Below are 27,252 nucleotides of genomic sequence, written 5' to 3' on the forward strand. Positions count from 1 at the left end.
GTTGACTAGTCTCATGGGGACCTTGCATTTAGTTTTCATTATCATTGTAGTGTTGTTCATTCTGAAGCTAGTTCAGAAATCCGGTGGGAGCAGTGGTTTATAAAAGAGTCTGCTATGCTGTTATGTAACTGTGGGGACAAATATCAAGGGTTCCAGTAAGAAGAAAGTATGTTATTTTGTATGCTCGCTGTTACAGATTTGGAGCTTGTGACGTGCATGGCTGACTGTATCTCCGAAACGGAAACAGACCTTATTTACTGCTTCTGAAATTCTTCGGAAACATTCAAATATTACTTTGGAGCAGTGGTCTCCAACCTTTTTAAGCACAAGATCACTCCTGCCAGCACTTACCTCGGGTGGTTCCCGGTGGACAGTGCAGCAGGTCTAAGGCAGGCTTCCTGCCTGCCCTGGCCGCATGCCACTCCCGGAAGATACCAGAATGTCCCTGCAGCCCCTGGAGGGGGGCACATGTCTCCATGCACTGCCCCTTCCTGTAGGCACTGCCTCTGCAGCTCCCATTGGCCGCAGTTTCCCATTCCCAGCCAATGGGAGCTGCGGGGGCAGTGCCTACGGAGCAGCAAGTGGAGACACTCCCCTTTCTCCCCAACGCAGGGACGTGCCGGCCGCTTCCGGGAGTGGTGTGGGTCCAGGGCAGGCACAGAGCCTGCCTTAACCCTGCTGCGCGACTGGACTTTTAGCGGCCGCAGACTGTGACCAATTGGCAGAGGCTCCGTCATCGATCAGTCGATCGCGATATACCGGTTCGTGACAACTGCTTTGGAGGGAAGAAAGTAAATGAGCATAGGAGGAATTGTTTCCCAGTCTTTCTTCCTCCTTTCATGCTAAATAAAGTATTTTATACTAATATTTTAAATACTCTGTAATCTAGATAAATATAAAGAGAATGATGCACACCTTAAGTAAATTGCTTTCTTTAGGTTAGTAAGTAATAAAAATACTATTTTAAATAAATATTAAGGTTGCAGCGTCAAGCACTAATAAATGTCTACTAAGCATGTGCAAATAGATTTTTACTGTTGATCACTACTCTAGTTTTAAAAAAAAAGTAACCGGAGAAGTCTCTGTGTGTGAATATGACTGTATTTCCTTTTCTTGGTTCCAAGTGATAGATATTTTACCAAATGTCTTGTCAAACATATGTTAGCAACAAGATGCAAAGATCTCAGTCTTCAGTATAATTAACTAGAGTCTATTAGATAAGAAGTACTCCTTAATAGTTTCCTTTAGGGAGTTTCCATGGTGTAGTTCTTTAGCTGCTTTTGTCCGACTTTTTTAATTAAATAAATCGTTAAATACATCTTGCGTATAAAAGGAAAATCTTACTTGGTAATTTACATTTTTACACTCTGAAAAACACTATGTATTAAATCTTTCAGACATCTGAAAACATAGTTATACAAGTCAAAGGCAATGTTTCAAAGGCATAATTTTGGTGTAGGTTTGATAGCAGATTGTGAAATGGGTGTGAGTTACCTACTTGCTAAGGTTGACGACTAGAACAGAAGTAGGTCTTCCTAACAAATGAGATGCTTTAAAACTCTTTAATCTCAGGAGAAACTATTTCACAAGCCGCACTTTGTATTTTAAGTCACTATTGCTAAATTTGAAAGGGAGGCATTTTGGAGTTGCAATTTTTTCCTTATTTGGGGTGGCATAAATAAATCTGTAGGGCGTTTTTGGTTTTTTCAAAGTAATGATTTTTAGACCCAACACAACTATGAAACAATGTGACAGGGCAAAGAGAGAGAGAGAGAGATCTTCATCAATCAACCTTTGTACTGACATGTTGATCTTCTGATGTGCCTTATGTTGGATTCACCATGCTTTGGCCCAAACAATTGCAGCAGTAAGTGATGGTCACGCTCTTGGTCAGCATACCAGGGACTGCACCATTGACCCCCCCGAGCTACAGCACTCTGCAGGGGCTCATCTTACGTTGTTTGTTTTACTTTCTTAATTTTGATTTATATGCAAACAAAGTTTTATTTAACTACGTAAGTATATTTGTCAGTTATAAAACACAATCCATACAAATATAAAAAATAATAAATCAAAATGAAAAAATAGACAAATTTGGTAAACATTTGCTGCATAAAATAGCCCACACGCTAATAATACCAATCATCTTGCATCTTCCTTAGCCCCCAAAGCCCAGTTAAATAGATGGGATTTGCGATGTGCTCTGACAATGTACAACCTTGCAAATCTGCATATTTAATAGGCAAAATCCTGGGTTCTCTGGAGCCAGCTTGACCTAAATACTGTGTCTACGATCCTGAATTCTAAAGAACCTCAAAACAGCAGAGAAGAAATTTTGGAACACCTTAAGATAAATTATCAGCAGTGGAATAGTTAACGATATGCTGAAATTTAAATTGTCGCTATTTTTCTTAGAATTAGTATCCTGCAGATGCCACTGCACTGGTTTGCACTCTTTGTTCCCATTTGGAATGTTTTGTCACAACCAAAAGAGCGAGGAACCTAAGGTCCCCTCTCTCCCAGACCTCCCTCCCAAAAAAAGGCATCAATTCTGCATCAAGTTCTACAGCCACCGACTGCAGTCACATACTATACGGGTTGTTGTTAATACGCAGACTGCTAGTTTCTTCCCACAAATATTGCTATACTTTTTTATGCAGGTGTAGTATTCATGATTTAAAAATGCACTTTGCGTGTTCCTTCTATTTGTAGTTCGTCTATTTATTCACAAATTCACGAATTTCCAATGGGTCCCTAACTCGTTTGCGTCTCCCAGCAGTCTACTGACTATAATTGTTTGACATGTTTAATTGTTTTCTGCATAAGTAGCCTATCTGTATGTAGTGTTGGCATTCAAAATCCCATATATTGATGTATACAACATATGTGTACAGTATGACTTTTACACAGGGATAAATTTTTGGTTGGCTCTGTGCCAATGTGGTAAAATGATGAACTGGGCACAGGGAGCCTTTTCCTCTTCAATGTATTTGCACTGTAGAGGAAACCATAACAAAGCCCTGGCTGGGATGATTTAGTTGGGGTTGGTCCTGCTTTGAGCAAGGGGTTGGACTAGATGACCTCCTGATGACCATAGAGATTCATTGCCATGGAAGCAAATCCCAAATAGTGGCAGTGATGGGAACCTTTCACACTTATAAAACGATAGCTGTTATAAAAGATTCACAGTTATCAGAAACTACTAGGAAAACTGACCTGAACCTTGGCCGGAGAAACTTGGTTTTGTTTCCATAGTGATTATTCATTATTTTCCATGACGACTTGATGAACACACTGTCCCTTGTCGGCTTCTTGATTTCCTTAAACAATGTGTTGAAGTACAGTCAACATACTTTCACGTAGCGATCTTCCCAGGACACAGACACTTTCTCTGTTTTACAGTTGGTTTGGCCCACTACCAGTTTGTAGTCCTTCTGATTGGCCTGGCTACAGCACTAAGTGTTTACTAAGTGCATGGCGGTAGTCAGGCGTTGGGGTATCCAGATTTACCTGTACCTCGACGACTGGCTGGTCAAAGGCAACTTCAAGGCTCAGGTCCAACATGACATCACTGTACTACAAGCCACGTGCCACTCCTTGAGACTACTGGTCAACCACAAAAAGTGCACGTTAGTTCCAGTTCAAAGGATAGAATTCATCGGGGGCGTGCTCGACTCGACCCGGGCGAGAGCGTTCCTGCCGTTAGACAGGTTTCAGGCCCTGATGGATCTCATCATGGAAGTGTCCGCGTTTCCCCTGACAACAACTCAGGTGTGCCTGCGCACATACATGGTCCGCCATGCCAGACTCCGCATGCAGCCCCTGCAGCAATGGCTGGCATCAACCTATTCCCAATCCAGGGACCACCTGGAAAAGATCATAACCATTCCTCCGGCAATTCTCACCCCGCTGCAATGGTGGACAGATCGCAAGAAGGTCCTGGAAGGAGTCCCATTCAACAGTCCCGCTCCATCTGTTGAGCTAGTGTTGAATGCTTCGGACCTCGGTTGGGGGGCACACCTCGAACCCCGGAGGAGACAACGTTACACATAAATGTCAAGGAGCTCAGAGAGGTCCAGCTGGCCTGTGGGGTCTTCCTGTCGTGGCAAAGTGGTGAGAGTCCTGACGGACAATACGGCCTCGATGTTCTACATCAACAGGCAAGGAGGAGCACGCTTGTCGGCTCTCCGCCAAGAGGCTCTCCGTCTCTGGGACTTCTGCATCGGCCACGGCATCAATCTGGTAACCTCCCCGGCATCAGGAATGCCCTAGCAGATCACCTCATCAGGGACTTGTCCTCTCACCACGAGTGGTTGCTCCACCCAGAGGTGTCCCGCATGATCTTCCAGAGGTGGGGAACTCCCTAAGTAGATCTGTTTGCCACCAGACAAACCAGAAAGTGACATCGGTTTTGCTCCCTCTCCAATGCCTTCCTCCTGTCGTGGGCCGAGGGTCTGATGTACGCGTTCCCTCCGATCCCTCTGGTCAGTTGGGTCCTAGTAAAGATAAAAGGGACAAGGCACAGGTTATCGTGATTGACCCAGCACTGATTCGGCACGCTCATGAACATGGCGGTGGCCCCTCCCTGGCCCCTTCCCTACCATCCAGACCTGCTGTCACAGGATCACAGTCGGCTCCTATACCCCAAACTCGAGTCTCCACGCCTCCCGGTGTGGATGTTCCGTGGTTGAACCCGGAGGAGCGTACCTGCTCGGAGGAGGTCCCCAGCAGGTCCTCCTGGGAAGTAGGAAGCCATCCACGAGACTAACATACCTGACTAAGTGGATGAGGTTTTCCCACTGGGCGTGGGAGCATGGCATTTCTCCCTCACGTTCTTCAGTGCAGTCACTTTGGATTACTTACTGCAGCTCAGGAACCGGGGTCTGGCGCATTCTTCCATCAAAGTGCACCTTGCGGCCATCTTCGCATTCCAGCAGCCAATCCAAGGTCAGACGGTCTTTTCTAATGACATGACTGTCAGGTTCCTGAGGGGTCTCGAGAGGCTTTACCCACAGGTACGAGCCCCTGTCCTGCAGTGGGACCTTACCTGGTCCTCTCCACGCTCACCAGCCCACTTTTTGAGCCACTGGGTTCCAGCTCCCATTTCTATTTGTCCTGGAAGGTCGCTTTCCTGGTGGTGGTGACGTCGGCGAGACAAGTCTCAGCAATTAAGGCCTTGATCTTGGAACCGCCTTACACAGTGTTTTATAAGGACAAGGTCCAGCTGCGGCCCCAACCAGCCTTCCTGCCGAAGGTGGTATCTTCCTTCCACATGAGACAGGATGTATTCCTGCCAGTGTTCTGTCCCAAGCCGCACAAGACTGCTGAGGAGAGACGTGTGCACATGCTGGATGTCCGGAGGGCCTTTGCTTTTTACTTGGAGCGTACCAAGCCTTTCCGTAAATCGATCCAGCTCTTCATCGCTACAGCGGATAGGAGGGAGGGCCTTCCGTGTGGTTTTTTTGCAGAGGATTTCCAGCTTGATCACCTCTTGCAGAAAGAGCTCTTATAAGCTAGCAAAGGTCCTGCTGCTGCCGATTGTCAGGGCCCATTCAACTAGAGCGCAGGCATCTTTGGCAGCTTTCCTGGCATACATCCCAATCCAGGACATCTGTAGAGCCGCGATGTGGTCCTCAGTCCACCCACTCACGTCTCATTATGCCATCACTTAGCAGGCTAAAAACGACGCTGGGTTCGGCAGAGCTGTATTACAATCGGCGCAGCTGTGAACTCCTACCCGCCTACACTGGAACTGCTGGGAGTCACCTAATATGGAATGGACATGAGCAAGCACTCGAAGAAAAGACAGTTACCTTTTCCGTAACTTGTGCTCTTCGAGATGTGTTGCTCATGGCCATTCCCGCCCTCCTTCCCCACTGTCGGAGTTTCCGTCAAGAAGGAACTGAGCACGGGGGGAGCTGGCAGCACCCCTTATACCGTGCCATACGGGCGCCACTCCAGAGGGCACCAGAGCCAGTCCCCTACGGATACTGCTGAGGGAAAAACTTCCAGCACCGGTGCATGTGGCGAGTACACACCCCTAATGTGGAATAGACATGAGCAACACATCTCGAGGAACACCGGTTATGGAAAGGGTAACTGTCTTTTCTCCCTCTTCCCAAACACTTTTGTTTTCTGGCCCTGAAAATGAATGATAGCATGATAATTAGATCATTTCTGGTGTGGATGACTGCTCAACACCACATTCTTAAGAATTCTAGGCTATTTGTGCACCTTAAACATCTGAAATTCCTACTCTTTTACTATAAATTTAAACAATAATGTTCTGTCCGTGTGGAATACCTTAGTGACTTCGAGGTTTGCAGTGTTTACTAGCCCTGATGATTTTAGAAACTCCATTAGAAGAAAGTGCTGAACAGGCTAAAATATTATTCCCTAATGTTACTTTGCTGATCTACATGATTAAAAATAGATGAACAGAGGGTGTTTTTGTATAAAATACATAAACAGGGCCAGGGAAAATGGGGTAGGAAAAAAAAGACAAAACTACTATTGATCAGATAATGCTGACACCATGTTCTCTGCCAGCCTTTGTAATCGGTACTTTTGATAGAGTTGTTAAGGTATTGTTATATATTACAACAGCTCATCATTTTGACACCGTTCTGAGAGACCAGCGTAGTAAACAAGCTAAAATGCATTCATTTATTTAACCTTTTTTTTAAGCAGTATCGCAAGATGTTAAATGAGCATAAAATGCATTTTGTTTTCTATGCCATAGTGAGAAGATCTGTTTCTCTAAGTGTTTGTCTGCATGACCAAAAAAGATGTGCGTTGAGATTAGGACAACTAACTCACCTTAGCTCTCCAGGTGTAAACTCCTAGTGGAGTCACAGCACTGTAGTTTTACTGTGAGGTAAACTAGGTGAGGTCAGTCACAGGCTAATGGGTATAGTGGTGACTTTGTCTATCTCATGGTAAAAACTACAGTGCCTCATCTCCAGTAGGAGTTTTCAGTGGGATGCCTAATACATGCAAGATATCTTGCTGTATAAAACCCACCTTTTTTAAAATTGAAGACATACTCCGAGAGAAGGTTTTCTAGGAGCTCTGTTTTACAATTCAGTTAATTGTAGTAATGTCTTATCACTTATTCTTGCTCGTTGTTTGTCAGCCCGTCAAATTTGTAACTCAGGACACACACCTGTAGGCCAGACACTAATGGAGCTGGAGTTAAGGAAAATGTTAAATCAAATGAGGGAGTCTCAAGGAGCAACACTTCCATCTAGTTCACTGATTTCTTACTGTGAATCTGTAATTGCACATTGACTGTCCCTATTCAGTTAAAGAAAACTTGGAGGTAGAGGTGAGCAAATAATTTGCAATGAATAATTAATTTGATAAATGTAGCCTCTTCTCCTACTTTCAGAATATTCACATACAGATGAGTTTTCTCAAATTTGATATTTCGTGTCTATTTGACAAATATTTTGTCACATTTTTGTATGTTATGGATTGATCATGTACAGTTCCCCGCAAGTATCTGATACCTCCTATTTGAATTCTGAGCTGTGATGCTCAGTTTTTATTGGTGTGGTCAGTCACTCGGCATTGTTTCTTTTCCTTGAACGCAGAAGGGGTGTGAGTGTGGCTGCAGAGAGTGAATATTTATACAAAATTTTAAATGGATGTGTTTATGTTCACAGAAAAATTATTCACCATGCTCTGCTTGTACTTGATGATGGTTTTTAAATGTGTCAAAGGTGCTTAAAGCCCTGGATAAGTGCTTTTTTGCATGTTATATATTGAAATAAATATTGGGATAGGTTTAAACATTTTGGATATAAAGAAAAGCCACCCAATACTCTCCTAGATTTAAGACTTTCCATCATTTTGCTGGGTTAATAGAAATGTAAAGGATGTTAAAATGTACAAAATACTTCAAATACACATGACTGATTCTATTGTTTTTCCTTTTCAGGATGTTGTTTGGGGATTGAACTCTCTATTTACAGTAAGTGAGATGATGCAATGGATAAAACTACATTTTGTTTTCCTTGCCAGGTGGTTTTTAAAGTTACTTGGTATAGACCTGATCCAGTGTGTCTTACCGTTAATGTTTGTGTTCCTCCTGTCTTTAGTGGTGTTTAATTAGCCCCTTATATTAGCTAGCCATGGGGATTTCATACAGAAGGGCATACGCTGCCTTCTTAATATTTCTTTTTACTTATAGTTATAAATCTATGGTGCGGCCTTTGGTAACGAGTTGTATAGGGTTTTCCACAAATCCTAAATTCCTTCAGCGAGTTATTGTGCGGAGGTAGGGGAAGGAATGTGAGGATTACTTTGGTAGATAATTGGCATTGCTGTACCCCTGAAAAATTGAGGGTTGGGATAAACAATTGCCATCAATAAACACATGTTGAAGGTGTTAGGAGCTCCAAGGAGCTCCCACCCCCAGAATGAGAATAGGGCCTGACACTGACTTAAAACATGAGATTGCCCCGTGGAATCCCACATGACATGAAAGGAGTTGGCAGGAGCAGGAAGTCCAAGCCTCTTATTTACAAGAGGCAGCTGCGAAAAGTGGAGGGAACATGTAAAACCCTAGATTAATGTCAGGAACAGGCAGGACTGGTGCCAGCAACCCTTACCTCAGATATACAACAGAAGCCAAGAAACTGTGCCCATCAATAGATTAGAGGCAAGTCGAGGTAGCCCTCCTTCCCTCTGAGGCAGAGGTATGGAGTGTGACTGTCATGGATAACCTTGCTGCTGCTGCCTGGTGGAAGTGGGAAGGTCAAGGGAGGAGAGCAGAGGGATCATGGTCAAGCTGGCCACCGGAGCGCTCATTGCCATTACGCCCTTCAACTGCAGGTAAGGGTCACCCTAGCTTCTCCAAAGAGCTACTCCAGTGCACAGTGAAGCACCTGGGACAGGGAGCAGAGTTGCTGGCTATGTCTGCCCAGCCCTCTTTCCTCAAGCTCCGGCTCAGACAGAAGGATTCTGTCCCTCATTTCCTGAAGGAGGAACTGGGTAGCTGAACCATCACTGCTACCACCAAGAATATTTTTCTAAAATGTGTTGATAGACAAATTATGGCTGCAGGGCCCTGGGAAACAGAGCTTTCATGGGCCAAAGAGGCTTAATTTTCCTGGTTTAGGGTCTTTAGTAAATTAATTTATAAAAAGATGGGAGAGCACGTGCCTTTTCAATTCAGAGTAATTGTTTGTGCTGTATTCTAAATAACTAAAATAGGGTGAGTCTGTTTTAGAGAAACAAAGAGTGCAATCCTGCAATAGAAATACACATAAAACTTATATACAATGTGATCATCTGAAAAGAGTGATGATTGTGCATGACAGACTACAGAGATTTGTAATGTCCTAGAAGACTCTCAGCTTCACAGACTGCATCTTGGATTTCCCCTGTGCATATGCTCAAAGGCTTTTTGTAAATAATTAAGTTTTCAAAAGCTGGTGTGGGCTTGTTTCTAGAAAGAAAGGATGGCAAGTGAATGATTGAGAGTCTTGCTCAGCTTTTGGTTTTGAAAGGAAATTGAAACTTGTAAATTTGTTGGAAAAAAAAAATCAATGACCATAGAGATTCATTGCAATGGAAGCAAATCCCAGATAGTGGCAGTGATGGGAGCCTTTCACACTTATAAAATGATAGCTGTTATAAAAGAGTCACTGTTATCACAAACTACTAGGAAAACTGACCCGAACCTGGACCAGAGAAACTTGGTTTTGTTTCCATAGTGATTATTCATTATTTTCCATGATGTGACTTGATTAGCACACTCTCTTGTCAGCTTCTTGGTTTCCTTAAGCAATGTGTTGAAGTTCAGTCTTTCTGCAAATACAGCACAAATAGCAGAGCAGGTGATACATATTACAGACACTATGCAAGCCATGCCAGTAAGCTGTAGAATGCACTTGCAGTGTTGTCAGCTAAAAGGAGACAGCTGCTTTTTCTGAGGGAGGAATTGCTGAGAGATGGATGTTTAGAAGAAAAATTTAGAATGTTTAAAATGACGGTATATAACCCTTTCATACAGTTTGTGTATATTCACCCTCAGCACCCCCATGTTTCTCATTTTTTTGAGTTCAGAACACCAGTTTTCCTGGATTCACAGAACAAAATTTGGAGGAAATACTATTGAGGCTATGTGATGTGGCCCAACACTAGAAGGTCACACCCTTTGTTGCCTCTCTAAGCTGAACTGTACACCCAGAATGAAAGAGAGAGCGAGCAGCATGTTAAGCTGCTGTCTGTGATGAGTAAGCAGCAGCAAGAAGCTCCAGAGATTCTTCTGCCTGCAGCAATTTGATGGGTGGGGAGTAATGTGTAGGGATGTGGAGGCGGGGTAGCAGGGACCAGATCATGGGGGGCAGAGATGAGAATCATAGGCAGTTATAGGCACCCCAACCTCACACTCAGAGCTGCTTTGTCTTCTACCTTCTATGTCCCTGCTTCTACCCCCCTTTGTCCCTGCGTCTGCCCCCACCACTCCAGGTCTCTGCTTCTCCCACCACCTCCCTTACCTCCACCACTACTACCCTATTCCTGCAGTGCCTGCTGCTTCCCCCACTCTGTTCTCCCCGTTTCCCCCCTAAAACTCTCTAAGGTTTTCATGTCTGTCAGACTCCAGCCGACACAATCTCCCCACTCAGGAAGAAGAACAGGAGTACTTGTGGCACCTTGCCACAAGTACTCCTGTTCTTCTTTTTGCGGATACAGACTAACACGGCTGCTACTCTGAAACCCACTCAGAAGTTACACTGTTGCTTCTAATATCTGTAACCAGCAGCAGGGGCCGCCAGAGAGATTCCTCTGGCAGCAGCACCAGCCAGTTTGTGGGGCTGATTTTCCTCTAAATCATTTTTCTAGTTTTCCACTTTTCACCAAAATCAACGGGGCTCTGCCAATTGATGCCTAGAACATTCCTGGAAATTTTGGACTTGATCAGAGGTGATGTTCAAAAATAATCCTGTGATATCCAGACAATCAGAAAAATGCCATCAAGTTGAGTGTAGAGCCGTGCTTCGCTTGGCTAACAATTAATCAAGGATTGGATTGTGACCACCAGTCTCGTTTGAATTTACCCCCCTTAGGGTCTAAACCAGAGATCTACAGGTATAAAAGAAGCAATTTCACTAAACCTACTGCACTTGCTGGCCTCATCTGATATGTTTCATAACACTAAATGTATTTTCAACCTTTTACATAATATGATAGTTATTTTTTTCCTTACTTAAAAAAAAATCCCCTGGCTCTTTTCCAGGATCTCTTGAATTTTGATGATCCTTTGAATATTGAGGCTGCAGAACATCATTTGCGGGACAAGGTGAGTCAGCAGCTTACTGAAAGTATTTTGTTCCCAAACCAGTATACACCTTGTGCCTTAGTGTTCTAAATCAGTGCTTTCCTTGCCTTCTGATAATGGGAAGCCGAGTGACTCAATATACCAGCTTTTTTAACAAAATGGAAAAAAACAAACTTTATAATAGCGATGATTCCAGTATATGGTGCTTATTTGTCAAACTATCATCCATTACATATATTTTGCTACGTTAAAACTTACCCAAATATAATTGATATCACTCTTTCAAAGGTACGCTTTCCATTGAGAGTCCAATGTATTCTGTGGATCAGATGGTCATTCATGGGTCTGAAGCTGTTACCACATACTGCCTTAAATTTGTATCACTGTCTTTGAGCAGACCACCTCCTCTGCCTCCCCCAAAGAGGCACCTGTTTCTTGTGTAAGTCTCTTACACAGCCCCTGCATTGCATGTTTTTCATTAAGCCAGAGGGAACAGGAGGCTTTTAAGGATGGTGAGCAGTCCTGCTCTTGTCAAAACAATGCTCACTGATTCAGTTTTTCCCATATAAAATAAGAACTGCACAAATCAAAATATGGTTTATCAAGGAACTAAATACTGGCCTAAGTAATAAAGAACTTCGAAAACTATACGTCTTAAACTGAGAATGTAATTGAAGATTTAAAGTTAATGGGTCTGTTTGAACCTAAACTCATAAGGATGAGTTAATTCTCTTGATATAGACTCTGTAACCCGAACAGTTTATCTTTAATATCAGTGCATATTCCTGTGACATATATTCGGGGAGGAGAGAAACCAAACAAGATGTTTCTACTGTTTTGTGGAGTCTCAAAATTATGTCTTTTTCAGCACACATTGTCTAGGGACACGCTATAATTCATATATAGTGTAGGTCTACACTTACCTCCGGGTCCGGCGGTAAGCAATCGATCTTCTGGGATCAATCCCGGAAGTGCTCACCGTCGACACCGGTACTCCAGCTCGGCGAGAGGAGTACGCGGCATCGACGGGGGAGCCTGCCTGCCACGTCTGGACCCGCGGTAAGTTCGAACTAAGGTACTTCGAATTCAGCTACGTTATTAACGTAGCTGAATTTACGTACCTTAGTTTGAAGTGGGGGGTTAGTGTGGACCAGGCATACATGCAGACTCTCATATGCATAGCAACTTTCATTTGAACTAGTTTAAAATCAATTTATCATGGAGGGTTGATGAAGGCACTTGAGATCTTAATGAGTCTTCAACATGATTTTATGTGGAAGCTTTTGCATTAGATTGGTTAGAGATGTCCTACATAGCTTCAGTTTCCCGTTTTAGCCTGAACAGTTGTACTTGTAGGCTTTGGTGCTCTTATGGTTTAGTGTTGAATTGCAAATTAACCACTTCTGGCTTTTTTGTTGTTGTTCAAGTTAAACACGATGATTAAAGAAATTCTCCAGATTGATAGTGATTGGAAGCGTTCAATTAAAACAAGAAGTCAACCAGCAAGTATAATTTCTTTAAGAGAAGTGCCAGTATATCTAGCTTAGTTTTCCCAGTATTTCTTATAACAATATAGTACAGTAAATTCTGGTATTAATCTGTGTTTGTGCTTTTTAGAAAACCAGAGTGGAGAAAGCATGAAATTGGGAAAGTTTTAGTCCAGCTCCTGCCCTGAGTTCCACTTTTAAGGAATTTATTCCCTGTAACTACAATAAAACCAAAAGAGAACCCCTTTTGAGCAGAGGATGTCATGGAGCTTTACTAGCCACTACATAGGAGAGAAACTAGCCATGAATAAAACGACAAGAAAATGGAGCCAGTACATCTAAGAAAGAGAGAGCTGGATTCTCTTCCTTCTTATGCAATTTAAGACAGAATTGCGCACTAAGATATAGTCATTTAAATCTGTATAAACCCTCTGAGGCAGTGAGGCTACACAGGTATCCCTGAAAGGATAATTTGGCATGTCTGGAGACTTTACTGCTCGTTGTGAAGTGCCAGAAGGAAAGAATTCAGTTTGACTCTGATATTAGGTTGATTTTTACAAGGATTTTACCACTCTACTTGCAAACAAGGATTTGCATAAAATATGCTGAGACTGTAAACATGGATACCCACAATACCATGCACTCTGAAATAAACTATGCCCATCATGGAATAACGTCTCACTCGTCAGAGAATGAAAAGAGTTACTATCCTGCATCTTTATGATAGACTCACAAATTAAAATCCGCAGTGATACTAAGAAAATGCTTGACAAAGCCCTGGCTGGGATGATTTAGTTGGTGTCGATCCTGCTTTGAGCAGGGGGTTGACCTCCTGAGGTCTCTTCCAACCCTAATATTCTATGTTCTATGATTCTATGAAATGCTAGTAATAGGATTTTCAGGGAAAGATTTGTTTTAATAGCAATTGGGGAATGAGAGGTAAAGTTTGAAAATACATACTGCTATACCAGGCAGTGTCAAATGCTTCTTCGGGTGATATGCAGTGTAGTTGAAACCATGTTGGTCCCAGGATATTAGAGAGACAAGGTGGGTGAGCCAATATCTTTTATTGGACTGATTTCTGTTGGTGAGAGAGACAAGCTTTCAAGCCATCCAGAGCTCTTCTTCAGGTCTGGAAGTACCTTCCAGATGCTGGGAGTACCTTTCCGAGACCTGAAGAAGAGTTCTGCGTGGCTCGAAAGTTTGTGTCTCTCACCAACTGAAGTCAGTCCAATAAAAGATATTACCTCACCCACCTTGTCTTTTCAAGTGATAAGCAGTCTTGGGAAGGTTTATCGGGTTAAAAATCTTTTAATTTTTGAATGAATTTCTTTTTTCCGCCCTATTATGCAGAGGCTGATAATTTTTTTAACTGCTTTAGAGAAAATTAATAAATTTCCTACTCAGGTAGGTTGATTTGTTGTAGCAGTTGCATCTTCAGTTCACTTTTCCATCATGTTGTATCACGCAGAGGTTGCTTTAATTTATGAATATACGGCACGGTGTTGGAGGGCTTCTCAGGAGGTCCCTCGCTGACAGTGACACTTACTGAGGTGACTCGACTGCGGTAGCAGAGGACCTATACTAGCTATTGGTGCATCATAATCATCATGCCAGCAGCCAAGGTAGATAATGGCTGCCACCTGAGGGGAATAAAAATGTTTACAGTAAACAGAAATGAATGGGCCTGACAAGCAACCTCAGAGAGGGAGATGAAGAGAAGTTTGTGATGATTTGGTCTGTCTTCGGTATATATGCCTCATGTAGTGTACATGTACTATCCTGAAGTTAAAACTCTGCAGTGTTTTTGTCCTGTCTCCTCATATGTGTATTTAGAAATATTTTCATACCGTTAAGTTATTGAGAATTTTAATGAATATTTTTTACTAATGAGATACTTTTGGACATGTCTTTAATTTCAAGGGTAGCCCTAGGGTCTGAAACAATTGTTTCAAGAAAAGAGCTTTTGTAGTTAGTATTGTGTGTGTTTGGCTTCCAGCAGCAACAGAAATGCACATTAAGCGTTCCCTTGTGATTCGCTAAAGGAAGTGATAGTGTTTTATTGATGTCATTTCACTGGACTCAAATTTGAAGTGCTGAGACCCTCTTGCTGCCAATTTGGCTAAATATGCCTGTCTGATAGGAGTAGTAACAGCTAATTAAAAGCCAGCCTCTGGTTATTTATGTAGAAAAACTGAAGCTTATATATCTCATTAGGCTGGGTTAAGTCATAACAAAGATGTCTGCTCTCTCAGAGTCTGGAAAAAGTCCTTTAGTAATTTGTGTTAAGGCACAGAATTTGAAACCTTACTATTCGAGTCTTAGAAAACAAGTGTTACATTGTAGATATAAGCAATAAGGAAATGCTTCTGAATCGGTTATAAGATTAATAGTCACAGATTTTAAGGCCAGAAGGGACTGTTATAATATTCTAGTCTCATGTCCTGCATAACAGAGACCATAAAAGCTCAGCCAGTAACTTTTGCATCAAGCCCATAACGCCGTTTGAGTGATAGTATAGCTTTTTGAAGGACATCTAGTCTTGATTTAAAGACTTCAAGTGATGGAGAATCCACCATGTCCATAGGTAAGTTGTTCCAATGGTTATTTACCCTCACTGTCAAAAACGTACATGTTATTTCTAATCTGAATTTGTCTAGCTTCGGCTTTCAACTATTGTGCCTTTTTCTGCTCGATTAAAGACCCATCGACTATCAGAAATCTCTTCTCTTGCAAATACTTGTAGATTGTCATCAAGGCACCTCTTAACCATCTCTTGCAGGAACTACATAGATTTAGATTCTAAGTCTCTCACTCTAAGGCATGTTTTCCAGACCTCAGATCATTCTGTAGTACTTTTCTGAACACTTTCCAATTTTTTAGTATCTTTTTGGAAGCATGGACACCAGAACATGGACGCAGTATTCCAGGAATGGTCTCACTGATGCCATGGACAGGGGTAATAGTACCTCCCTACTCCTGCTTAATATTTGCCTATGTATGCATCCGAGGATTGTGTTTGCCTTCTTTGCTACCGCATTCCATTGGGAGCTCATGTTCAGATGTCTATGAACCATTAACCCAAAGTCCTTTTCAGTGTCTCCATTCTAGGATACTGTCCCCTGTCTTCTAAGTGACCTACATTCTTTGTTCCTAGATATATGATCTTGCATTTGGCTGTATTCAAACACATACTGTTCAAATAAGCTCACTTTACCAAACAATCCAGATCAGTCTGTATAACTGACCGCTCCCTGTCATGATTTATCACTCCACCGATTTCTGTCATCCACAGGTTTTACCAATAGATTTTATACTTTTCTTTCATATCATCGAGAGAGTTTTTGAATAGTATTGGTCCAAGCCTGCTGCCTGTTGGGCCCTAGTAGAAATATCAACTGAGCTGGGATTCTTTAGTTGCCCAAGGCAGTCTCTGTGACCGTAACTATTTGAATAGCAAGAGCCACAGTTGTAAATTTAAGACCAACTACACTGGATCCTGAAACTGCTCCACAGGATCAATGCGGTTTAATTTTGATGACTTTTTGTTTAAACATTAGATGTTCTTGCAGTGCTTACTGTTATATGCACAGCAGGGCTTAAATTCAGTTGGAGCTATCAGGAGCAGAGCTCTGATAAATGTTTTCAGACAAATGGGATGGAAGCCCCCAGCCCCAGTGTCCCCCTAGGGCTGAAGCCCCAAGCCCCAGAGCTCTGGGAAATACTCTGTGAGAATTTAAGCCTGAGTGCACAGTGCAGTTTGGAAATAAATGAACAAATGGACTTGAATTGATTCACTTTCTATGGTAGCTGAAGAGGATGAAAATTCAGTGGTATGCCTCTGTTGTAAATAGAAAACCAAAACAGTATAATAGACTCATAGACTTTAAGGTCAGAAGGGACCATTATGATCATCTAGTCTGACCTCCTGCACAACGCAGGCCACAGAATCTCACCCACCCACTCCTGTAACAAACCCCTAACTATGTCTGAGTTATTGAAGTCCTCAAATCATGGTTTAAAGACCTCAAGGTGCAGAGAATTCTCCAGCAAGCGACCCGTGCCCCATACTGCAGAGGAAGGCGAAAAACCTCCAGGGCCTCTGACAATCTGACCTGGAGGAAAATTCCTTCCCGACCCCAAATATGGTGATCAGTTAAACCCTGAGCATGTGGGCAAGACTCACCAGCAAGCACCCAGGAAATAATTCTCTGTAGTAACTCCACCCCATCTAACATCCCATCACAGACCATTGGACATATTTACCTGCTAATAATCAAAGATCAATTAATTGCCAAAATTAGGCTATCCTATCATACTATCCCCTCTATAAACTTATCAGGCTTAGTCTTGAAGCCAGGTATGTCTTTTGCCCCCACTGCTTCCCTTGGAAGGCTGTTCCAGAACTTCACTCCTCTAATGGTTAGAAACCTCTGTCTAATTTCAAGTCTAAACTTCCTGATGTCCAGTTTATATCCATTTGTTCTTGTGTCCACATTGGTACTAAGCTTAAATAATTCCTCTCCCTCCCTGATATTTATCCCTCTGATATATTTATAAAGAGCAATCATATCTCCCCTCAGCCTTCTTTTGGTTAGGCTAAACAAGCCAAGGTCTTTGAGACTCCTTTCATAAGACAGGTTTTCCATTCCTCGGATGATCCGAGTAGCCCTTCTCTATACCTGTTCCAGTTTGAATTCATCCTTCTTAAACATGGGAGACCAGAACTGCACACAATATTCCAGATGAGGTCTCACCAGTGCCTTGTATAACGGTACTAACACCTCCTTATCTTTACTGGAAATACCTCGCCTGATGCATCCCAAGACCGCATTAGCTTTTTTAATGGCCATATCACATTGGCGGCTCATAGCCATCCTGTGATCTCCTCCTCTGTTACTTTCAACTGATGTGTCGCCAATGTATAACCAAAATTCTTGTTATTAATCCCTAAATGCATGACCTTGCACTTTTCACTATTAAATTTCATCCTATTACTATTACTCCAGTTTACAAGGTCATCCAGATCTTCCTGTATGATATCCCGGTCCTTCTCTGTATTAGCAATACCTCCCAGCTTTGTGTCATCCACAAACTTTATTAGCCAAGCTCAGTAATAAAAAGATTAAATAAGATTGGTCCCAAAACCGATCCCTGAGGAACTCCACTAGTAACCTCCTTCCAGCCTGACAGTTCACTTTTCAGTACGACCCGTTGTAGCCTCCCCTTTAACCAGTTCTTTATCCACCTTTCAGTTTTCATATTGATCTCCATCTCTTCCAATTTAGCTAATAATTCTCCATGTGGAACCATATCAAATGCCTTACTGAAATCAAGGTAAATTAGATCCACTGTGTTTCCTTTGTCTAAAAAAATCTGTTACCTTCTCAAAGAAGGAGATCAGGTTGGTTTGGCACAATCTACCATTTGTAAAACCATGTTGTATTTTGTCCCAGTTACCATTGACCTCAATGTTCTTAATGACTTTCTCCTTCAAAATTTTTTCCAAGACTTTACAGATGTCAAACTAACAGGCCTGTAGTTATTCGGATCACTTTTTTTTTCCTTTCTTAAAAATAGGAACTACGTTAGCAATTGTCCAGTCGTATGGTATAACCCCTGAGTTTACTGATTCATTAAAAATTCTTGCTAATGGGCTTGCAATTGCATGTGCCAGTTCCTTTAATATTCTTGGATGAAGATTATCTGGGCCCCCCGATTTAGTCCCATTAAGCTGTTCGAGTTTGGCTTCTACCTCAGATGTGGTAAAATCTACCTCCATATCCTCATTCCCATTGGTCATCCTACCATTATCCATAAGCTCCTCATTATCCTCATTAAAGACTGAGGCACAGTATTTGTTTAGATATTGGGCCTTGCCAAGATTATCCTTAATCTCCACTCCATCCTTAGTGTTTAGCGGTCCCACTTCTTCTTTCTTTGTTTTCTTCTTATTTGTATGGCTATAGAACCTTTTACTGTTGGTTTTAATTCCCTTTGCAAGGTCCAACTCTACATGGCTTTTGGCCTTTCTCACTTTATCCCTACATGTTCTGACCTCAATAAGGTAGCTTTCCTTGCTAATCCCTCCCATCTTCCACTCCTTGTAGGCTTTCTGCTTTTTCTTAATCACCTCTCTGAAATGCTTGCTCATCCAGCTTGGTCTACAACTCCTGTCTATGAATTTTTTCCCTTTTCTTGAGATGCAGGCTTCTGATAGTTTCTGTAACTTTGACTTGAAGTAATTCCAGGCCTCCTCTGCCTTTAGATCCACAAGTTCTTCAGTCCAATCCACTTCCCTAACTAATTTCCTTAATTCTTTAAAGGTTAGCCCTTTTAAAATCAAAAACCCTAGTCGCGGATATATTTTTGTTTATCCTTCCATCTAGTTTGAACTGAATTAGCTCATGAGCACTCAAACCAAGGTTGTCCCGTACAACTATTTCTTCTATGAGGTCCTCATACTCACCAAAACCAAATCTAAAATGGCATCCCCTCTTGTTGGTTCTTCAACTACTTGGTGAAGGAATCCATCAGCTATCGCATCCAGGAGCCCTATTATTATTACTAGCACTTGTCCTCCCGTCTATATCTGGGAAGTTAAAGTCTCCCATGATCACACAATTCCCATTAGTGTTTACTTCTTCATTAAAAAGTTTAAAGAGGTCTCTAACCATATCCAAATTAGATCCCGGCGGTCTGTAGCACACCCCAAGCACTATCTCAGGGGAGGCTCTAGTAGCTTTCTTTCCCAATGTGATTTTTGCCCAGACAGACTCTGTCTTATCCATTCCATCACTTCTTATTTCTTTACAGTCTACCTCACCATTGATATACAATGTTACTCTACCACTTTTGCCTTTATTTGTCTTTCCTAAACAGCACATACCCTTCAATACATGTAATCCAGTCATGACTACTATTCCACCATGTTTCTGTTATCCCTATAAAATCTGGTTTCACTTCCTGCACCAGTAGCTCTAGTTCCTCCATTTTGTTACCTAGGCTCCTTGACTTATTAGTCTTGACTAAGGCCTGGTCCCCACTAAGCCCCCACTTCGGACTAAGGTACGCAAATTCAGCTACGTTAATAATGTAGCTGAATTCGAAGTACCTTAGTCCGAACTTACCGCGGATCCAGACGTGGCAGGAAGGCTCCCCCGTCGATGCCGCGTACTCCTCTCAGCGAGCTGGAGTACTGGCATTGACTGCGAGCACTTCCGGGATCGATTTATCGCGTCTTAACCAGACACGATAAATCGATCCCAGAACATCGATTGCCTGCCGCCGGACCCTCCGGTAAGTGAAGACGTACCCTTATTGTCCTATGCTTGTGCTAGGACACCTCACTGCTTTCCTGGCAGGTAAGGTGCTGAACAGAAGAATTTGGATCTCACAGCATCTTTCAGCTGTGCTGCGGTTTATAACAGTCTTGTCCTTGATGGACTAATAATGCCCACAAACAAATAAAAGGTACTGCAGGTTGCTAACTCTGTATCACTGAAATTTGATTGTATTTAAATAACATCAGAGCTAGCTATATTTTTGTCTCCTGGCTTTTTATCTCTCTCTAGGAAGGGCATAGCAACTTGTAGGGTTTTAAAGTTTCCCTTGAAAATCCATTTGTTGCTTCTAATTGAAGAAGAAAAGCATTTGAAACACAGATAAGTGTGTTCAAACATAGCTCTTCCTTGATCTTTTTTCAGTGACTACCTTTTGAGATTAGTTTTCCCCATTAGATATAATTTAGCCAAAGTAGTAGATTATTTTGCATTAAACTGCATCTGTTTTAACATGAAACCTTCTTTGATGCATCTGTATGGAAAGCGCAATATGGATGTAAATGCACGTGTGACAATACATCAAGTCAGTGATTGAAGCCTTTCCTAGGCAAAAGAATAATAAATTATATAAACTGTATTTAAATCCTGAATATGAGGGAAATGTCTCTGATTATCAATTTTTCTGTTGGATCTTTTGGTATGAACAAAAACAAATCTATTCACAGTAAGCACATGATCTTACTGTAACCCTTTTCCTACCACTCCCGTTAGCCTATGTTGTTTGTTACTGTCACTTCTTGTCACATCAGAACTTTAAAAACACTGGTCTACAATTTTTGAGAAGTCGTCTGCTTCAGAGATAAAATATGCTATTTATTATGTATTTTGATGTGCTGAAGTCAAATATGACAAAACAACTGATTGGCTACTGTTTCTAAGATATTTAAGTTTTTACATTTTATGTCTATGTATATTGTGTAGATAGAGTTTTAATCATAAATTGTAAACCTACGTCTTTTCATGTGTTTATGGTTGCTTTACATGATAATATTTCACCTGTCCTGTTTATGTAACACTTTAAAAATCAGCAAAAGGATGTTATAAATAACATGTATTATGAAACAAAAGGCAAAAAACTTATGTACATAGTTTAGTCCTATTCAGTATCTAGTCGGCGCTTCTTGGCTTGTCTCTTGTATTCATTCATATTGTCCAGCAATAGTCTGCAAGCATTGATGGGCTCCATTTGCCCTGATAGCGTTTCTCCATTGTTGCAATGTCCTGGTGAAATCGCTCGCCGTGCTCGTCGCTCACTGCTTCGCAGTTCGGTGGAAAAAAATCTAGATGAGAGTGCAAAAAAATGTATCTTTAGTGACAAGTTGCAACCAAGGCTTTTGTATGCCTTGAGCAGGTTTTCCACCAACAACCTGTAGTTGTCTGCCTTCTTGTTTCCGAGAAAATTTATTGCCACTAACTGGAAGGCTTTCCATGCCGTCTTTTCCTTGCCACACAGTGCATGGTCAAATGCATCATCTCGAAGAAGTTCACGAATCTGAGGACCAACAAAGACACCTTCCTTTATCTTAGCTTCACTTAACCTTGGAAATTTTCCACTGAGGTACTTGAAAGCTGCTTGTGTTTTGTCAATGGCCTTGACAAAGTTCATCATCAGACCCAGCTTGATGTGTAAGGGTGGTAACAAAATCTTCCTTGATTCAACAAGTGGTGGATGCTGAACACTTTTTTCCTCCCAGGCTCCAATGACTGTCGGAGTGGCCAATCTTTCTTGATGTAGTGGGAATCTCTTGCATGACTATCTCATTCGCAGAGAAAACAGCAGTACTTTGTGTATCGGTCTGCAGACCAAGCAAGAGAGCAACAACCTCCAAATTGCCACAAAGCTGCCACTGATGTTGGTCACAGTTTATGCACCTCAAAAGTTGTTTCATGTTGTCATAGGTTTCCTTCATATGGACTGCATGACCAACTGGAATTGATGGCAAAACGTTGCCATTATGCAGTAAAACAGCTTTAAGACTCATCTTCAATGAATCAATGAACAGTCTCCACTCATCTGGATCGTGAACGATGTTGAGGGCTGCCATCACACCATCGATGTTGTTGCAGGCTACAAGATCACCTTCCATGAAGAAGAATAGGACAAGATCCTTTTGATGGTCACGGAACATGGAAACCCTAACATCACCTGCCAGGAGATTCCACTGCTGTAGTCTGGAGCCCAACAGCTCTGCCTTACTCTTGGGTAGTTCCAAATCCCTGACGAGGTCATTCAGTTCACCTTGTGTTATGAGGTGTGGTTCAGAGGAGGAGGATGGGAGAAAATGTGGGTCCTGTGACATTGAGGGTTCAGGACCAGAAGTTTCATCCTCTTCCTCGTCTGACTCAAGTGAGAATGATTCTGGTGCATCAGGAACCGGCAGTCCTTCTCTGTGGGGTACTGGGCGTATAGCTGATGGAATGTTTGGATAATGCACAGTCCACTTTTTCTTCTTTGACACACCTTTCCCAACTGGAGGCACCATGCAGAAGTAACAATTGCTGGTATGATCTGTTGGCTCTCTCCAAATCATTGGCACTGCAAAAGGCATAGATTTCCTTTTCCTGTTCAACCACTGGCGAAGATTTGTTGCACAAGTGTTGCAGCATATGTGTGGGGCCCACCTCTTGTCCTGATCTCCAATTTTGCAGCCAAAATAAAGGTGATAGGCTTTCTTAACCATAGTGCTTATACTGCGCTTTTGTGATGCAAAAGTCACTTCACCACAAACACAGCAGAAGTTATCTGCACTGTTCACACAAGTACGAGGCATCTCTGCTCACTTTAGCTAAACAGAAATGTGTCCCTTTGCAAAATCAAACACTGACAAATCAGAGAGCATGACATTGTATGATTTCTAGAGCTGATATAGGGCAATTTGTTCAGCAGAGTGATGTAAGCCTCATTATGATTGCATCATCCATGACTTCTAGGAATGACATATGCAATTCATATCATGTATGATGCAATACCAGCTTCAGATTGCATCATTCATTGTTTTGCCTAAAAAGCAAGTACTGTCCAAACCCAGTCATAGATTTATTCATAGATCCAGTCAAAGATGTCTGGTTTAAATTGAGATCCCTTCCCTTTATAACTCACTTATCCTCCGCCATTCCCAAGTCAAGGGTCGTCTATACTGACCCAATAGCATATCTTGAAAACTAGAGCCAATCAACAATTTTAAGCATCATTTTCATTCTCAGTGACCCAGAATTAGTAAAGTTTGACTACATTTATTTCAGAAGCATTTTGGCTGTAGAGCAGTGAAATTAGAAGCCTTTTAGATTACGATCCATATCTTGTCTTGATACTCTGAAGCTGTCAGCCATATCTCTAGGTGCTAAAAATACTAATAGCTTAAATCATTAAAGTGCTCTTTTGGGTAGGTAGACTACATGTTAATAATACAGCTTTTTTTCCTCCCTGAGCTTTGAAACAGTAAAATATAAGTCTTTAATGTGATGCGGTTGATCTTGAGCTTTGCCTTTAGAGGAGAAATATGCATACCAAATCTCTGTGGGCCTGGTCCAAAACGCATTGAAGTCACCGAAAAGAACCATTGCTTTCTGTGGATTTGTGGCCGATCCTGTAATGAAATCCCTCAATATGAAGGTGATCTAGGGTGCAGATTGATATTTTCTTAAGAGATGTATAAAGTGAAACTGACTGGTGCTTACTCCTACTGTCAGCAGCCACCTGTTAGGATTGTGATAATTAGTGGAAAATAGTCGTTAACTTGTTTGTTAGCTGTCTGCAGTGCATCTTTCCTATAATCAGACAAGACATCAGCTTCCTTCTTCTCCACCCTCCAAACAACACCACTTTAAATTAATGAAAAAGGGGCATTTGGAAATGACTTCGGGCTGAAGTATGTTTATTTACTAATAATCTAATTCTTCAGTTAAATATTGGATGTGCTGATCAGTTTAAACAATTAGAAAGATCAACGGTTGCTGTTCAGTTGCTATACTGTAACATATGATGGTGGAGTGAGATGAACGGAGCATATACATTAGGTTTTTTATTAAATTAATCCCTCTAATTTATTTTTCTCTTGTGAGCTATCTAGATTGGAATTCTGCCATTAATTTTGGGGTTTATGGAAAGTCTGAATAAAATAATTATTAATTTGTAATGTTCTATTATTTTCATTGCCCAGTCTCTTTATTCAATTTGAATATGATATTATGCAGTATGAACCAATCTTGCATTGTAAACCGTGCAGGTCCCGTCTCTACTCAGAGTTCTAGGTACAGGACCAGAGCCTTAGTGTTCAGGAAGCCTTTAGGGGTAGGAGGGTCGGTATCTTTTTTTTTTTTTTTTTTTAAGAGGGTAGGAAGGGGAAGTTTGTAGCCTGACAGTGTCTCATTTGTTCTTGACTTCATTTTAATCTAAGCTATGGGATTCTCACTACCTAATTGTTTCATAGTTGGTTTTCCGTATTAAATATATGGAGAGTGTTTAAAAAATGAAGATCACACCTACATGTCTAGTTATAAGGAATTTCATAGGAGCAGTTTTTAAAAAAAAACTTTAGACACGTTGGATGTCTGACTGCATTTACAGTCTTCATTTAGCATTTGCATATTAAATGACGAAGAATTGAAGCTTGAAAATATCTGTGTTGTAGAGTATTTTAGATGTCTGAGCGAAAAGTCTGTAATGCTTTGTCTTTTATTCATGTCAGAAATGCATGGTGATCCTATTAGAACAATATTTCATGACCATCATAAAAGGCAAAGTGGCGTATGGGATATCAAGATAATGCTTTTCATTCCTTTGGTGTACATTAACTTCTTTTATTTAAAACTTTTTGGTTTGGTTTGTCTTTTCTGGGAATTATGAGATTGAGTCACCTGTGAATAAACGTCTTCTGTCACAGCGCTAAGATAATTAGGTTTGTGTGGTTGGAGACAAAGATTGACAAGGTTGGCTGACCCTAATTCATTGTATTGTATGCTTACTAATGCTCAGGAGTCAATCATATTTTTGTAGCTATTCCCATGTACAAAATTTGGAATATTAAACCCTAAATTGTAGTGATTATTAATAGTGTCACAGAATTAATATTTTGCTTGGCGATAGGTGACTAACATTGGTTGAAATTCAGTAAAAATACTTCACAGTAAAACATGTATTTTGTCATTTGAGTATTATAAAATGATTTCTGGCCCACATCTTTTAGCAGACCTTTTCATCAGGAAAGGACAGATGATAAATGCATGGCAAACAGTTGCACCAAAAATAATTCTAAACCAGTGCTTAATTTTTCTGGATAATTAAATTTACTTGGAGTTAGATAAGCAAGATATCTGAATTAGCTGCATGGTCCTTTGACACAATGTTCTTTGAGGAAATGATGATTGCCGGTGAAATGGGGCTGTATTTTTGCAAAGTAAACAAGAGCATATGAGAGTGCTGTAATCTAATCACCAGCAATGTTTTCCTAATATGTAACATATTTGTAGGCTAATAATGCGCCTTCATTGTTGATTATATTAATTTTGACCCACTGTTATTCCATAAATCATCATGAAGGTAAAACTAAGAGAAATAAATAAAATTCATCATAAGAAAGCTTTTCTCCACTTTTATGAGTGTAGTATTCTGAAACGTATAGAGAGGTGCCTGAAACTGAAACTTGATTTGGAAGTGCCTATCAGTCAGTTGACTGTTTTATTTTTCAAGTTCAATTGTTTAAAAGTTAGTGATGGCTCAAGGCAGCTGGAAAGCCAGTCTCAGAATATAAAATAGTATTCTGAAAATAAACATTTTAACTCATAATTTCAACACAGCATGCCTTTAAAATGTCTTTTACTTAAAATCCCCTTCCTACTGAACTCCCTTCTACAGTTCTTTCAAATATGGTTGTCAGTTATGTGGGAATAAATGAATCCTAGAAATATAGGGCTGGAAGAGACTTCACAAGGTCATCTAGTCTAGCCCCCTGTGCTGTGGCAGGACCATCCCTGACTGGTGTTTGTCTAACCTGTTTTCAGATGACGGGAGTTCCACAATCTCCTTTAGAAGCCTATTCCAGTGCTTAATTATCCTTATAGGTAGAAAGTTTTTCCTAATATCTAACATAAATCTCATTTGCTACAGATTAAGCCAATTACTACTTGTTTTACCTTCAGTAGATAGGGAGAACAATTAACTATAATCTTCTTTGTAACTACCCTTAACATATTTGAAGATTGTTCCCCCTCAGTTTTCTTTTCTCAACATTAAACATGTCCACTTTTTATAAAACTTTACTCGGAGGTCAAGTTTTCTAAACCTTTTATTATTTTTGTTACTCTCCTTTGGACTCTCTCCAGTTTATCTACATCTTTCTTAAAGGGTGGTTTCTAGGACTGGACACACTACTCTAGCAGAGGTCTCATTAGTGCCAAGTAGAGCAGGACAGTTACCTCCTGTGTCTTGCATATATGTTGCATCTGAAGAAGTGAGGTTTTTACCCACGAAAGCTTATGCCCAAATAAATTTGTTAGTCTTTAAGGTGCCACCAGACTCCTTGTTGTCTTGCATATGACAGTCCTGTTAATATACCCCAGAATAATATTTGCCTTTTTCGCCACTGCATCCCATTTTCGACTTGTATGTGAGTCACAAACTGAATACAATTTATAACCTTCAGGTCATTTTCAACATTACTACTGCCTAGCCAGTTGTTCCCCATTTTATAGTTGTGCAATTGATTTCCCCCCCCCCCTTAAGTGTAGTAGTTTGTAGTTGTCTTTAATGGATGTTTGCACTGTCCAGAATATGAATATATTCTCTCTACTAGCAGGATTAACAAAGGTTCTTAAAAGGTCAGTGCACTCTTTGGCCATTCCTCAGCTGTCTTTGCAAACTGTTGATCCATCATGGATCAGGACACGGTAGTCATCCCGATGTCGAGACTTTTTCTCTCCTTTTTGTTAGCAATCTGTACCCGCAGTCCCACAGAGGCATTTATCTTTGGTTCTTCAGGCTTTAATGGGGCCTCCTGTTGAGCTCCAAGGGGAGACTTCATTATAGTTATTGTCATTTTAAAACTGCCTTCCTGCTTGCCACCAGCTCTGCTAGATGGATTGGGGAACTGAGCTTCCTTGTTATCTCTGCCATCTCTGCAGTTTTTTTCCCCCT

At 41.2% G+C, this 27,252-nt stretch overlaps 1 protein-coding gene across 2 annotated transcripts in view; it reads left to right on the forward strand.

Annotated features, from left to right (window-relative positions):
* UBE2F (ubiquitin conjugating enzyme E2 F (putative)) overlaps positions 1-27,252 on the forward strand; it is a 129,202-nt gene that overhangs the window by 77,596 nt on the left and 24,354 nt on the right. Inside the window, exons 7-8 of one of the 2 annotated variants that reach the window (XM_034785504.1) lie at positions 7,943-7,975; positions 11,249-11,311. The exons of the other annotated variant lie outside the window; for it this stretch is intronic. Coding sequence (XP_034641395.1) covers positions 7,943-7,975; positions 11,249-11,311 — 96 coding nt within the window. The remainder of the gene's footprint in view (positions 1-7,942; positions 7,976-11,248; positions 11,312-27,252) is intronic. 2 annotated transcript variants of the gene reach the window in all.

This window comes from Trachemys scripta, chromosome 11 (genome assembly GCF_013100865.1).
Source record: "Trachemys scripta elegans isolate TJP31775 chromosome 11, CAS_Tse_1.0, whole genome shotgun sequence".
Taxonomy (NCBI): Eukaryota; Metazoa; Chordata; order Testudines; family Emydidae; genus Trachemys; species Trachemys scripta.